The sequence below is a fragment of the Scyliorhinus torazame genome, chromosome 5 (assembly GCF_047496885.1).
Source record: "Scyliorhinus torazame isolate Kashiwa2021f chromosome 5, sScyTor2.1, whole genome shotgun sequence".
In the NCBI taxonomy this organism is placed as follows: Eukaryota; Metazoa; Chordata; class Chondrichthyes; order Carcharhiniformes; family Scyliorhinidae; genus Scyliorhinus; species Scyliorhinus torazame.
Window position 1 is genome coordinate 115,898,393 of NC_092711.1, and position 15,573 is coordinate 115,913,965.

At 48.4% G+C, this 15,573-nt stretch overlaps 1 protein-coding gene across 1 annotated transcript in view; it reads left to right on the forward strand.

Moving 5' to 3' along the window:
• Window positions 1-15,573, forward strand: part of LOC140419565 (uncharacterized) — a 35,624-nt gene that overhangs the window by 3,567 nt on the left and 16,484 nt on the right. The window contains exon 2 of the mRNA XM_072503481.1: window positions 9,217-10,323. Within this exon, the coding sequence (XP_072359582.1) occupies window positions 9,650-10,323 (674 nt within the window). The 5' untranslated portion in view covers window positions 9,217-9,649. The remainder of the gene's footprint in view (window positions 1-9,216; window positions 10,324-15,573) is intronic.

Genomic DNA, 15,573 nt, shown 5'->3' on the forward strand with positions numbered 1-15,573 from the left:
TGGAGGCACTGGAAAACAACGCAAGGAGGAATAACCTGAGGATTCTTGGTCTTCCTGAAGGTGTGGAGGGAGCGGACGGCGGGGCATATGTGAGCACGATGCTGCACTCGTTAATGGGAGCGGAGGCCCCGGCGGGTCCGTTGGAGGTGGAGGGAGCAAACCGAGTGATGGCGCGAGGACCGAGAGCAGGAGAAATTCCCAGAGCCATAGTGGTGAGATTCCTCCGTTTTAAGGATAGAGAAATGGTCCTTAGATGGGCGAAGAAAACTCGGAGCAGTAAATGGGAGAACGCGGTGATCCGCGTTTATCAAGACTGGAGTGCGGAGGTGGCGAGAAGGAGGGCGAGCTTTAATCGGGCCAAGGCGGTGCTTCATAAAAAGAAGATAAAATTTGGAATGCTGCAACCGGCAAGACTGTGGGTCACATATCGAGGGAGGCACCACTACTTTGAGACGGCGGATGAAGCGTGGACTTTTATTGTGGAAGAAAAACTGGAATGAGCGGGTTATTAAAAAGAACGTTTGAACAAAGTGGTGGGGCGAATGTGGGGTGCAAAGAGGGGGGTTAAAAAAGGGGGGAAAGAGGAGTTTTATGTACTAATCCTGCGATGTGGTAACTTTTCTCTCTCCCACAGGTGGTGATGGGGGAGGAGGGGAGGTGGAGGAGATGGGGCGTTGGCCATTGGGGGCGGGGCCAAGGGAGAAGCGCGGGCTTGGTTCCCGCGCTATGATAATCATGGCGGGAATAGAGAAGCAGGAAGGAGGGGGCGTCGCACGGTGCGAGCCGAGGTCACGGGGGGAAGCCGAGGTCGGCCAGAGTTTGCTGACTTCTGGAAGCAACATGGGGGGAGTAATTACGCTCGCGGGGGATCTAGCGGGGGGGGGTGGGAGGGGGGAATTACTGGGTTGCTGCTGCTGGGGAGAGGGGGGAGCTGGTATGGGGGAGGATGGGCGGGGGGGCACCGCCTGGGGGAGATACAGCTGCGTGGGAACCGGGTGAGGAGCTGGAAAAAGGTGATGGCTAATCGACAAGGGGGGGGGGGTAGGAAGCCCCCCAACCCGGCTGATCACGTGGAACGTGAGAGGGCTGAACGGGCCGATAAAGAGGGCACGGGTACTCGCACACCTTAAGAAACATAAGGCAGATGTGGTTATGTTACAGGAAACGCACCTGAAACTGATAGACCAAGTTAGGCTACGCAAAGGATGGGTGGGGCAGGTGTTCCATTCGGGGCTAGATGCGAAATACAGGGGGGTGGCTATATTAGTGGGGAAGCGGGTAATGTTCGAGGCAAAGACTATAGTGGCGGATAACGGGGGCAGATACGTGATGGTGAGTGGCAAACTACAGGGGGAGACGGTGGTTTTGGTAAACGTATATGCCCCGAACTGGGATGATGCCAATTTTATGAGGCGGATGCTAGGACGCATTCCGGACCTAGAGATGGGAAAGCTGATAATGGGGGGAGATTTCAATACGGTGTTGGAACCAGGGCTGGATAGGTCGAAGTCCAGGACTGGAAGGAGGCCGGCAGCAGCCAAGGTACTTAAAGATTTTATGGAGCAGATGGGAGGTGTAGACCCGTGGAGATTTAGCAGACCTAGGAGTAAGGAGTTCTCGTTTTTCTCCTATGTCCATAAAGTCTACTCGCGAATAGACTTTTTTGTGCTGGGTAGGGCATTGATCCCGAAGGTGAGGGGAACGGAGTATACGGCTATAGCCATTTCGGATCACGCTCCACACTGGGTGGACTTGGAGATAGGGGAGGAAACAGGAGGGCGCCCACCCTGGAGAATGGACATGGGACTAATGGCAGATGAGGGGGTGTGTCTAAGGGTGAGGGGGTGCATTAAAAAGTACTTGGAACTCAATGATAATGGGGAGGTCCAGGTGGGAGTGGTCTGGGAGGCGTTGAAGGCGGTGGTTAGAGGGGAGCTGATATCAATAAGGGCACATAAAGGGAAGCAGGAGAGTAAGGAACGGGAGCCGTTGCTGCAAGAACTTTTGAGGGTGGACAGACAATATGCGGAAGCACCGGAGGAGGGACTGTACAGGGAAAGGCAAAGGCTACATGTAGAATTTGACTTGCTGACTACGGGCACTGCAGAGGCACAATGGAGGAAGGCACAGGGTGTACAGTACGAATATGGGGAGAAGGCGAGCAGGTTGCTGGCACACCAATTGAGGAAAAGGGGAGCAGCGAGGGAAATAGGGGGAGTGAGGGATGAGGAAGGAGAGATGGAGCGGGGAGCGGAGAGAGTGAATGGAGTGTTCAAGACATTTTATAAAAATTATATGAAGCTCAACCCCCGGATGGGAGGGAGAGAATGATGGGCTTCTTGGATCGGCTGGAATTTCCCAAGGTGGAAGAGCAGGAAAGGGTGGGACTGGGAGCACAGATCGAGGTAGAAGAAGTGGTGAAAGGAATTAGGAGCATGCAGGCGGGAAAGGCCCCGGGACCGGATGGATTCCCAGTCGAATTCTATAGAAAATATGTGGACTTGCTCGCCCCGGTACTGACGAGGACCTTTAATGAGGCAAAGGAAAGGGGACAACTGCCCCCGACTATGTCTGAAGCAACGATATCGCTTCTCTTAAAGAAGGAAAAGGACCCGCTACAATGCGGGTCCTATAGACCTATTTCCCTCCTAAATGTAGATGCCAAGATCCTGGCCAAGGTAATGGCAATGAGAATACAGGAATGTGTCCCGGGGGTGCTCCACGAGGACCAAACTGGGTTTGTGAAGGGGAGACAGCTGAACATGAATATACGGAGGTTGTTAGGGGTAATGATGATGGCCCCACCAGAGGGAGAAACGGAGATAGTAGTGGCGATGGATGCCGAGAAAGCATTTGATAGAGTGGAGTGGGATTATTTGTGGGAGGTGTTGAGGAGATTTGGTTTTGGAGAGGGGTATGTTAGATGGGTGCAGCTGTTGTATAGGGCCCCAGTGGCGAGCGTGGTCACGAATGGACGGGGATCTGCATATTTTCGGCTCCATAGAGGGACAAGGCAGGGATGCCCTCTGTCCCCATTATTGTTTGCACTGGCGATTGAGCCCCTGGCGATAGCGTTGAGGGGTTCCAGGAAGTGGAGGGGAGTACTTAGGGGAGGAGAAGAACACCGGGTATCTTTGTATGCGGACGATTTGCTACTATACGTGGCAGACCCGGCGGAGGGGATGCCAGAAATAATGCGGATACTTGGGGAGTTTGGGGATTTTTCAGGGTATAAATTGAACATGGGGAAAAGTGAGTTGTTTGTGGTGCATCCAGGGGAGCAGAGTAGAGAAATAGAGGACCTACCGTTGAGGAAGGTAACAAGGGACTTTCGTTACCTGGGGATCCAGATAGCTAAGAATTGGGGCACATTGCATAGGTTAAATTTAACGCGGTTGGTGGAACAGATGGAGGAGGATTTCAAGAGATGGGATATGGTATCCCTGTCACTGGCAGGGAGGGTGCAGGCGGTTGAGATGGTGGTCCTCCCGAGATTCCTCTTTGTGTTTCAGTGCCTCCCGGTGGTGATCACGAAGGCTTTTTTAAAAAGGATTGAAAAGAGCATCATGGGTTTTGTGTGGGCCGGGAAGACCCCGAGAGTGAGGAAGGGATTCTTACAGCGTAGAAGGGATAGGGGGGGGCTGGCACTACCGAGCCTAAGTGAGTATTATTGGGCCGCTAATATTTCAATGGTGAGTAAGTGGATGGGAGAGGAGGAGGGAGCGGCGTGGAAGAGATTAGAGAGGGCGTCCTGTAGGGGGACTAGCCTACAGGCTATGGTGACAGCCCCATTGCCGTTCTCACCGAGGAACTACACCACAAGCCCGGTGGTGGTGGCTACACTGAAGATTTGGGGACAGTGGAGACGGCATAGGGGAAAGACTGGAGCCTTGGGGGGGTCCCCGATAAGAAACAATCATAGGTTTGCCCCGGGGGGAATGGATGGGGGATATGGAATGTGGCAAAGAGCAGGAATAACGCAACTGAAAGATCTGTTTGTGGACGGGAAGTTCGCGAGTCTGGGAGCGCTGACCGAGAAATATGGGTTGCCCCAAGGGAATGCATTCAGGTATATGCAACTGAGGGCTTTTGCGAGGCAACAGGTGAGGGAATTCCCGCAGCTCCCGGCACAAGAGGTGCAGGACAGAGTGATCTCAAAGACATGGGTGGGGGATGGTAACGTGTCAGATATATATAGGGAAAGGGGGGCGAAGGGGAGACGATGGTAGATGAACTAAAAGGGAAATGGGAAGAAGAGCTGGGGGAGGAGATCGAGGAGGGGCTGTGGGCAGATGCCCTAAGCAGGGTAAACACGTCGTCCTCGTGTGTCAGGCTGAGCCTGATTCAGTTTAAGGTATTACACAGGGCGCATATGACTGGAGCACGGCTCAGTAAATTTTTTGGGGTGGAGGATAGGTGTGCGAGGTGCTCGAGAAGCCCAGCGAATCATACCCATATGTTTTGGTCATGCCCGGCACTACAGGGGTTTTGGATGGGGGTGACAAAGGTGCTTTCAAAAGTAGTAAGAGTCCGGGTCGAACCAAGCTGGGGGTTGGCTATATTTGGGGTTGCACAAGAGCCGGGAGTGCAGGAGGCGAGAGAGGCCGATGTTTTGGCCTTTGCGTCCCTAGTAGCCCGGCGCAGGATATTGCTAATGTGGAAAGAAGCCAAGCCCCCGGGAGTGGAGACCTGGATAAATGACATGGCGGGGTTTATAAAGCTAGAGCGGATTAAGTTCGTCCTAAGGGGGTCGGCTCAAGGGTTCACCAGGCGGTGGCAACCGTTCGTCGAATACCTCGCAGAAAGATAGACGGAATGGAAAAAAGGCAGCAGCAGCAGCCCAGGATCGGGGGGGGGGTGGGGGGGGGGGGGAGGGGAGGAGGAACCAGAAGGACTCTCAGGGTTGTTAATATATACTGTATAGTATGTATAGGTCGTTGCTACAGATAATTATATATTGGACTGTTAAATTATATTTTTGGAGAGTGTTACTTGTGACAAGGCAGTTGCCAATTAGGGCTAGTTTTCATTTTTGTTATTTATTATTTATTCATTTTTTGTTTATAAAATAGGTCATTGTTATTTGTGTTGTTATAATATTGTGTAAAGGATGCACAATGTACTGTGTTGGTTGACCAAAAATTTTCAATAAAATATTTAATAAAAAAAAAAAAGAATTTCCCTCGTACATCTCCTCTAAACTTTGCCCCTCTCACCTTAAACCTGTGTCCCATAGTAATTGACTCTTCCACCCTGGAAAAATGTTTCTGACCATCCTTTCTGTCCATGCCCCTCATAATTTTGTCGACTTCTGTCAGGTCCCCCCTTAACCTCCGTCGTTCCAGTGAGATCAAACCAAGTTTAGACCATAAGACCATAAGACATAGGAGTGGAAGTAAGGCCATTCGGCCCATCGAGTCCACTCCACCATTCAATCATGGCTGATTTCAACTCCGTTGACCCGCTCTCTCTCCATAGCCCTTAATTCCTCGAGAAATCAAGAATTTATCAACTTCTGTCTTAAAGACACTCAACGTCCCGGCCTCCACCGCCCTCTGTGGCAATGAATTCCATATACCCACCACTCTCTGGCTGAAGAAATTTTCTCCAACTTTCTGAAAGAATGTTTCTCCAACCTCTCCGCACAGCTAATGCCCTCCATACAAGGCAACATCCTGGTAAATCTTTTCTGTACTCTCTCCAAAGCCTCCACGTCCTTCTGGTAGTGTGGCGACCAGAATTGAACACTATATTCCAAGTGTGGCCTAACTAAGGTTCTGTAAAGCTGCAACATGACTTTTCAATTTTTAAACTCAATGTCCCGGCTGATGAAGGCAAGCATGCCGTATGCCTTCTTGACTACCTTCTCCACTTGCGATGCCATACTCTGAATGGTTCTGCCATTTGCTGCATATTTCCCCACTGTATTAGACCTTCCAGAATGCATTACCTCACATTTGGCTGGATTAAACTCCATCTGCCATCTCTCTGCCCAAGTCTCTGACTGATTTCTATCCTGCTGCATCCTCAGACGGTCCACATCACTATCCGCAATTCCACTAACCTTTGTGTTGTCTGCAAACTTACCAATCAAACCAGTTACATTTTCCTCCAAATCACTTATATATACTACAAACAGCACAGGTCACAGCAGTGATCCCCATGAAACACCACTCGTCACAGCCTTCCACTGCTACCCTCAGTCTTCTATGACCGAGCCAATTCTGTAACTATCTTACCAGTTCAGCTCTGATCCTGTGTGACTTCACCTTCTGTACCAGTCTGCCAAGGGGCTTACTACCTTCATCAATCATCTTCATCACTTCCTCAAAAAACTCTATCAAGTTAGTGAGACACTACCTCCTCTTCACAAAACCGTGCTGCCTATCACTAATACGTCCACTTGCTTCAAAATGGCAGCAAATCCTGTCTCGAAGAATCCTCTCCGATAATTTCCCTACCACTGACGTAAAGTTCACCGGCTTGTAATTTTCTGGATTATCCTGCATTTTCCTTTTAATTTTCTGGTTTATCCTCAGGCTTGGGTTGTTTTCATTGGAGCCGAGAAGGGGCCGGTTTGTGTGTGTGTGTGTGTGTGTGTGTGTGTGTGTGTGTGTGTGGGGGGGGGGGGGGTTGTGGGGGAGGGGGGGGCTGTGGGGGAGGGGGGGGCTGTGGGGGAGGGGGGGGCGTTGGGGGGTGTGTGACCTGATCGAGGTGTACAAGATTATTAGGGGCTTGGACAGGGTGGAAAGGGAGCAGCTGTTCCCCTCAGTTGAAGGTCAGGCACGAGGGGCCACAAGTTCAAGATGAGGGGAGAAGGTTTAGGGGGGTTTTGAGGAAAAATCTTGTTACCCAGAGGGTGGTGACGGTTTGGAACCCAATGCCTGGGAGGGTGGGAGAAGCGGGTTGCCTCACATCCTTTAAACACTTGGCATGTCATAACATTCAAGGCTATGGACCAAGTGCCGGCAAATGGGAATAGATAGGTAGGTCAGGTCCTTTTCACGTGTCGGTGGCCATTCAGACTCAATGGGCCGAAGGGCCTCTTCACTGTTGCTGATGATACAAAGTTCGGTGGCATCGCAGACAGACTAGATGATGGCATAAAATTGCAAGAAGATATTGACAGACTCGGTGAATGGGCAAATTTGTGGCAAATTGAATTCAATGTAAACAAGTGTGAGGTTATACATTTTGGACCAAAAAAGAATAGAAAAGAGTACTTTCTAAATGGAAAGAGGTTCGGTGCAGTGGATGTCCAAGCTGCAAACCATTCCTCCAGATCCTTGCCCTTCATGGATTTAATGAAGGCCAAGGCAATAGTTGGATTATTGAAAGACTTAACAGAGTTGTTGGAAACCATTTTTCGGGTTGCAGGATAAAGCATAACGTAATTCACTCCCCACAGCCTTGAGCTGCCTTTGACCTTCGTCGAAGTCTCGAAGCTTCGTTTGTGTTGCTGCCGAAAAGTCCTGAATACTCCCTCCCTCCTGGGGCCAGGTGCCATCTCACCGTACCCGTCTCCAGGACCTTCTTTCAAGTTGTGGAAGCGAATGATTACAGGCTTGGGATGAAAACTATCCCTCAGCCTCAGAGACAGGATACGATGCACCCTTTCTAATTTGGAACACTCAGGCTTCACATCCAGCTGAGAAAACGTGGCAGTCGGTCCTTAAAGAACCTCACGGGAGCCTTACCCTCCACACTAAATGGACAGAAAATAACAGAATTTATGGGCGGCATGGTAGCACAGTGGTTAGAACAGTTGCTTCACAGCACCAGGGTCCCAGGTTCGATTCCCGGCTTGGGTCACTATCTGTGCGGAGTCTGCACATTCTCTCCTGGCTGCGTGGGTTTACTCCGGGCTCTCCAGTTTCCTCCCACAGTCCAAAGATGTGCAGGTTAGGTGGATTGGCCGTGATAAATTGCCCTTAGTGTCCAAATAAAAGGTTAGGTGGGGATACTGGGTTCCAGGGATGGGGTGGATGTATGGGCTTGGCTGGGGTGCTGTTTCCAAGGTGCAGACTTGATGGGCCCAGTGGCCTTCTACATTGTAAATGCTATGATGACCATCTGACAGGCCAACGACCCGGATGTTTTTTCTCCGCCTCCGTCGAGGAGGCATCTTGCGGTACGTGCAGGATTCTCTCCTCCGGATCATCGAGCTTCTTCATGGTGTTTTGCAGCTGGGCCTCATGAGCTCACAGATATTGAGTCAGCACACTGAGCCTCTGGTCAGTCACACGAATAATGTCGGCAGTCATAATTTTCGCCGCCTCCCAGAGCCCTGGAGAGCGCGGGGTCGAGAGACCTCCTGAGGGTCAGGCCGCCATGTTGAATAGGCGGCTCCATTCCCGCTGAATCCACCTGCGCTGTTTCATCAAGGCATTTCTTCACTTCCTTTTTAGAAAATATTTTATTGAGACATTTATAATTTTAACATTTAAATATTTATACTGTGGAGTGAGAATGGAGTCATCTTTCATGTATAAATATTTCCCACTTTCTCTGTCTGTTAGCTTTGACAAAGAGTCATCTGGACTTCAAATGTTAACTCTTTTCTCTCCCTACAGATACTGCCAGACCTGCTGAGATTTTCCAGCATTTTTTCTTTGGTTGCAGCTCATATTTGTTGTGACCTCCTGGACAGGAAGATGTGAGCATGGATCTGTCAATCAGCCTGATTCAGCATCTTCAGGAGAATAGGGAGGGTGAATAGCGCCGTAGTGTGGCGACTAGGGGATTTTCACAGTAACTTTGTTGCAGTGTTAATGTCAGCCTGCTTCTGACACTAATGAAGATTATTATTATTAGATACAGCAGAATAGGAATTGAGGGCGAGAGGCAGCATGGTGGCACAGTGGTTAGCACTGCTGCCTCACCGTGCCAAGGTCCCAGGTTCGATCCCGGCTCTGGGTCACTGTCCATGTGGAGTTTGCACATTCTCCCTGTGTTTGTGTGGTTTTTGCCCCCACAACACAAAGATGTGCAGGTTAGTTGGATTGACCACGCTAAATTGCCCCCCAAAATTGAAAAAAATGAATTGGGTACTTGAAACTTTTTTTAAAAAAGAGAATGGAGGGAGTGTGTGGGATGAAGATTTGCAGCTTTCGGGGAATAAGACAGAGGAAAAAATATGACATAGAAACTAGAATTGTCTGTTCTGAGTTTCTATCCTGTACTGACAGTGATGAATTTTGTAAATTATTTTTACAGGTTATTAGACGAGGAGGAATTACAGCCAGAAATCTCAAACATCACATCTCAATCTGATAGTCACTCCCTTCCTTGGAACCAGAATATCCTCAGACTATGAATGTGGAATGAAAAATCTTTGCCCAAACTGTCAACTAAAGATTTCAAACATCTGTGTGACTGGAACAGCACCGAGACCCACAGAACACACACCCGAGTGAGAGTGTTCCAGCGAACTGACTGTGGAAACATCAGTGTGACTGGAAAAGCACCGAGACCCACACAACACACACCCGAGTGAGAGTGTTCCAGTGAACTGACTGTGGAAGGAGCTTTAACCAGTTACACTGCCTGAAAAACAGCACAATATTCAGAGCGGGGAGGGACCGGACCCGTGTTGATCTGAGGCTTCAACAGATTGTCCAACCTGGAGAGACGTGAGGGGACCCAAACCATGGAGAAACCGTGGAAATGTGGGGACTGTGGGAAGGGATACAGATTCCCATATGAGCTGGAGACTCATCGACGCAGTCACACTGGGGAGAGGCCATTCACCTGCTCAAAGTGTGAGAAAGGATTTACCAAGTTATCCAACTTGCAGACACACCAGCGAGTTCACACTGGGGAGAGGCCATTCACCTGCTCTCAGTGTGGGAAGGGATTTTGTAATTTGTCCCACCTATTGAGACACCAGCGAATTCACACCGGGGAGAGGCCATTTACTTGCTCCCAATGTGGGAAAGGGTTCCGTGATTCGTCCCACCTATTGAGCCACCAGCAAGGTCACACTGAGGAGAGACCATTTAATTGCTCTCAGTGTGGGAAAGGATTTACTCAATTATCTCACCTGCGGATACACCAGCGAGTTCACACTGGGGAGAGGCCATTCACCTGCTCTCAGTGTGGGAAGGGATTCACTCAGTTATCCAACCTGCAGACACACCAACAAATTCACACTGGGGAGAGACCGTTTACATGCTCTCAGTGTGGGAAGGGATTCACTCCTTTATCCACCCTGCGGAGACATCAGCGAGTTCACACTGGGGAGAGGCCATTCGCCTGCTCCCAGTGTGGGAAAGGATTTGCTCAATTATCCAACCTGAGGAGACACCAGCGAGTTCACACTGGGGAGAGACCATCCACCCCTCAATGTGAGACGGGATTCCATGTTTAATCGCACCTGCTGTGACACCAACAATTTCACAATTGATTACAGGGGTTGGATTCTGCTGTTATTGTTTCTGCTCTACACCCAGGACTGCATTTTGTTCATTCTGACAGGTGGTCAGTGGGGATGGTCGGAGGGTTTCTTTCTGCTGGACAGGCCGGTCTCACAACTTTGCCTCCACTGGGCTGATTCTCTTTGAGCCTTGTTGCTAATACCTGGCTTCAAATTACACAAGGATCACAGAGTGAAAGAGTGTTTGGAAGTGTGAAGACATTTAGTTTCCATTTCTGTTTGGAACCCCCAAAGCATGCCACGTTGCCATGGAGATGGGCCCTGGTGGTTACATGGTTCTTTTGTCTAATTTATCAGGGTGTTCCTCACAGAGGAAAACTATCAGGGTATGAGAGGCAAGTTGTCCAAGGTGGACTGGGCAACTGATTGGTACAGGGAATACCTAATGTTTAAGGAATTATTACATATTTATCAGGGGGTCTGTTAGCTCAGTTGGCTGGACAACTGTTTGTGATGCAGACCAAGGTCAACAGTGAGGATTTAACTCCCGTACTGGCTGAGTTTATTCAACCAGGTCCCTCGCCTGAGGTGTGCTGACCCTCCGGTTAAATCACCCCCAGTCAGCTCTCTCTCTGTCAAAGGGGAGAGCAGCCTATGGTCCTGTGGGATTTTTGTGACTTTTATTTCACATGTACAACAAATTTAAGGAACAAAAATCCAACAGGAAACGTGATGTAACTGTGGCGAACAAGAAAAGTTAAAGATTCCATGGGATCCGTTAGAATTCAGCAAAGGAGGACCAAGAAACTGATGAGAGCAAACTGGTGAGACACATAAAAACCGACTGGAAAAGCTTCTCCAGGAATGGGAAAAGGAAAAGATTAGCAAAGATCAATGTGGGTCCATTCCAGGCAGAGACAGGAGAGTTTATAATGGGGAATGAGGAAATGGCAGAGAAACTAAACAATATGTGTCTGTCTTCACAGAGGAAGATACAGAAATTATCCCCAAAACACCAAGAACCAAGGGACTGGCAGAGAACCAAGGGCAGCACGGTAGCATAGTGGTTAGCACAATTGCTTCACAGCTCCAGTGTCCCAGGTTCGATTCCAGCTTGGGTCACTGTCTGTGTGGAGTCTGCACATCCTCCCGGTGTGTGCGTGGGTTTCCTCCGGGTACTCCGGTTCCCTCCCGCAGTCCAAAGATGTGCAGGTTAGGTGGATTGGCTATGGTAAATTGCCCTTCGTGTCCAAAATTGCCCTTAGTGTTGTGTGGGGTTACTGGGTTATGGGGATAGGGTGGAGGTGTTGACCTTTGGTCGGGTGCTCTTTCCAAGAGCCGGTGCAGACTCGATGGGCCAAATGGCCTCCTCCTGCACTGTAAATTCTATGATTAGTATTGGTGAAAAAGTAGCACTGGAGAAATTAATGGGGTTGAAAGTGAATAAAACTCCAAAAGCTGATGATCCACAACCCAGAGTGTTGAATGAGGTGGCTGTAGAGATCTCTATTCCTCATTCTAAATTCTCCTGACTCTATCTGTAACAGATAAACCTTTGTTTGAGCCAAACGTTTGCTTTTTACGTAGCCACAGAAGAGTTTACAGTCCATTTTTATGTATTTTGCTAGTTCACATTCTATTCTATTCTCCCTTTGTTTCTCAGTGTCTTGGTTGAAGAACTGAAGTAAATCCTCGGGAATGAATCATCACTTTGGACAGGTTCTGAGACAATTAAATTTTGACTGCCAGGACAGAGTAACTATAATCGTGCAGTGTGATTTTAGATTGTGCAAAAGGGCAAAGTTCTAGTTTATAGTTTACTGTGTAGGTTTCCGAGTTAAAGTAGCTTCTAGTTTGTTTTTTTGTTGCATTAAAAGTCAGAAAACTAGAAGTCCCGTCGTGTGATCCTTTAATTTGTTGACTGGGAGCTTGAATTTTTATAAGAAGTTGCTGACCTTTATGGGGGTCCTAATCCACAAGTTTTGTCTTCCTATTTGACCCTCGGGCACCTTTCTGTCTCTATTGCTCGTGTCAGTGACAGCCAGGTGATGGAGTTGAGGGCTGAATTTAGCTGAGAATAACGGGGCCTGTGTCCCAGTTGGGAAACTGCCATGGGCATCGCTAATAGAGACAGGAACGTGCTGGAGGACTGACTGGGAATTGCACATCCAACCAATCAGGGTTCAGGGGCGAGGATCACTGGGGCTGATGGTGATGTGACCCCAGGGTTCAGTGCCCACGTGTCCCAAGCTGGAAGTCACAGGAACAGGGTACAGAGGAGCCGAAGGGAAACCATTTGGGACAAGAACATTGTGAACATCCTGTTCCTCTGGTTGTCTTTGATCCTCAAGTAATTTTCAGGGTTTTTTTTAAACCATGTTTCTGTTTCGTCAATAAACTTTTAACTGGATAATATTTGAATTTTTTGGACTTTTCCTGATTATTCACTTTTGGGAAAGTGGGTGAGAGGGGTTGACAGGCTCTTTAACAGAAAGTGAGTCCCTCTAAGGTAATTGGCAAAGGTGCCAGAGGGGTAGAGGAGATTTGATTTTTCTTTTGACAGTGTTTGAAAATGGGTTCAGGGAATCAATCGTGATTGACTAATTCATCAAGGTTCTCTGAGGAAGTAACAAGGGATGTCAATAAAGGGGAACCTGTAGATGTGCTTTATCTGGATTTCCAGAAGGTATTTCCCAAGGTGCCACATCAAAGGTTAAGACACAAAACTAGAGCTCATTGTGTGGGGGCAACACATCAGCGTGGATAGAGGATTGGTTAGCGAGCAGGAAGTAGCCAGAAGGTATAAATGGGTCATTTCTGGGTTGGTAAGATGTGACAAGTGGAATGTCACCAAGATCAGTGCTGGGCTCCCAACCATTTACAATCTGTATGAATGTGTTGGATGACAGGATTGAATGTATGGCGGTTAAATTTTCTGATGCCTCAAAGACGGGTTGGAAAGTAATTTGTGAAGTGGATTTAAGATCTCTGCAAAGGACTACAAATAGGTTAAGTGAGTGGGCAAAAACTGACAGATGGAGCCTAACTTTGGGAAATGTGGATTGTCCACATTTTCAGAAAGTGTTAAATAAAACAATATTATTTAAATGGAGAGAGATTGCAGAACTCTGGGATACAGAGGGATCGGGGTGCCCGATCCCAAGTTAGTCTGCAGGTACAGCCAGTGATTAGGAAGATCGATGGAATATTATTGTTTATTGCAAAGGAAATCTAATATAAATGTAGGGATGTTGTGCTGCAGTTGTATCGAGTCAGAGAGGTTTACAGCATGAAAACAGGCCCTTCGGCCCAACTTGTCCATGCCGCCCAGTTTTTAAACTAGTCCCAATTGCCCGCATTCCCCATATCCCACTACCCAGCTTTCCCACGTAACTGTCTAAATGCTTTTTAAAAGACAAAGTTGTACCCACCTCTACTACTGCCTCTGGCAGCTCGTTCCAGACACCCACCACCCTCTGTGTGAACAAAATGCCCCTCTGTACCCTTTTATATCTCTCTCCTCTCACATTAAACCTATGCCCTCTAGTTTTAGACTCCTCTACCTTTGGGAAAAGATGTTGACTATCTACCTTATCTGTGCCCCTCATTATTTTACAGACCTCGACAAGATCACCCCGAAGCCTCCTACACTCCAGGGGAAAAAGTCCTAGTCTATCCAGCCTCTCATAACTCAAACCATCAAGTCCTGGTCGCATCCGAGTAAATCTTTTCTGCGCTCTTTCCAGTTTAATAATATCCTTTCTATAATAGGACCAGAACTGTACACAGTGCTCCAAATGTGGCCATACCAATATCTTGTACAAGTTCAGCAAGACGTACCAACTCCTGCATTCAATGTTCTGACCAATGTAACCAAGTATGCCGAATGCCTTCTTCACCACCCTGTCCACCTGTGACTCCACTTTCAAGGAGCTATGAATCTGTACTCCGAGATCTTTGTTCTATAACTTTCCCCAACTCCTTACTACTAACTGAGTAGGTCCTGCCCCGATCTACCAAAATGCATCACCTCACGTTTAGCTAAATTAAACTCCATCTGCCATTCATCGGCCCACTGACCCAATTGATCAAGTTCCGTTGCAATCCTAGATAACCTTCTTCACTCTCACTATGCCATCAATCTTGGTGTCATCTGCAAACTTACTAACCATGTCTCCTGTATTCTCCTCCAAATTATTAATCTAAATAACAAATAATAGTGGACCCAGCACCGATTCCTGAGGCACACCGCTGGTCACAGGCCTCCAGTTTGAAAGACAACCCTCTACAACCACCTTTAGTCTTCTGTCGTCAAGCCAATTTTGTAACCAATTGGCTACCTCACCCTGGATCCCGTGAGATATAACCTTGTGCAACAACCTATCATGCGGTACCTTGACGAAAGCCTTGCTAAAGTCCATGTCAACAATGTCGACTGCACTGCTCTCATCTACCTTCTTGGCTACCACTTTGAAAAACTCAATCAAATTTGTGAGACATGATTTTCCACTCACAATGCCATGCTGACTGTCCCTAATCAGTCCTTGCCTCTATAAATGCCTGTAGATCCTGTCTCTCAGAATACCTTCTGACAACTTACCCACCACAGACATTAGGTTCACCAGCCTGTAGTTCCCAGACTTTTCCCTCTGGCCTTTCTTAAACAAAGGCACAACATTTGCTACCCTCCAATCTTCAGGCACCTCACCTGTGGCTGTCGACGATTCAAATATCTCTGCTAGGGGACCCGCAATTTCCCCCCTAGTCTACCACAATGTCCTGGGATACATTTCATCAGTTTCCGGGGATTTATCTACCTGGATACGCTGAAAGCTTGATCTAACCCCATTCCCCCCCTCCACTTTGCAATCCCAAAACCAAATTTTAACAGTCCCAGCTCGCCATACCTTCCATTCTGTCTCTCCTAGCCTTGGCATCCAGGGATGGTTTTGCTAACCTGCCTGTGTATCTGCACCTGGCAGTGTTTGATGACCGAGGGTAACTGGTGTTATACTCTGTATCTAACCCCGTGTTGTACCTGTCCTGGGAGTGTTTGATGGGGTCAGTGTATAAGGAGATTTCTTCTGAAGCTAACCCCATGCTGCACCTGGCCTGGGAGTGTTTGATGATGGAGTGCAACTGAAGCTTTACTCTGCATCTAACTCCGTGTTGTACCTGTCCTCGAGTGTTTGATGGTG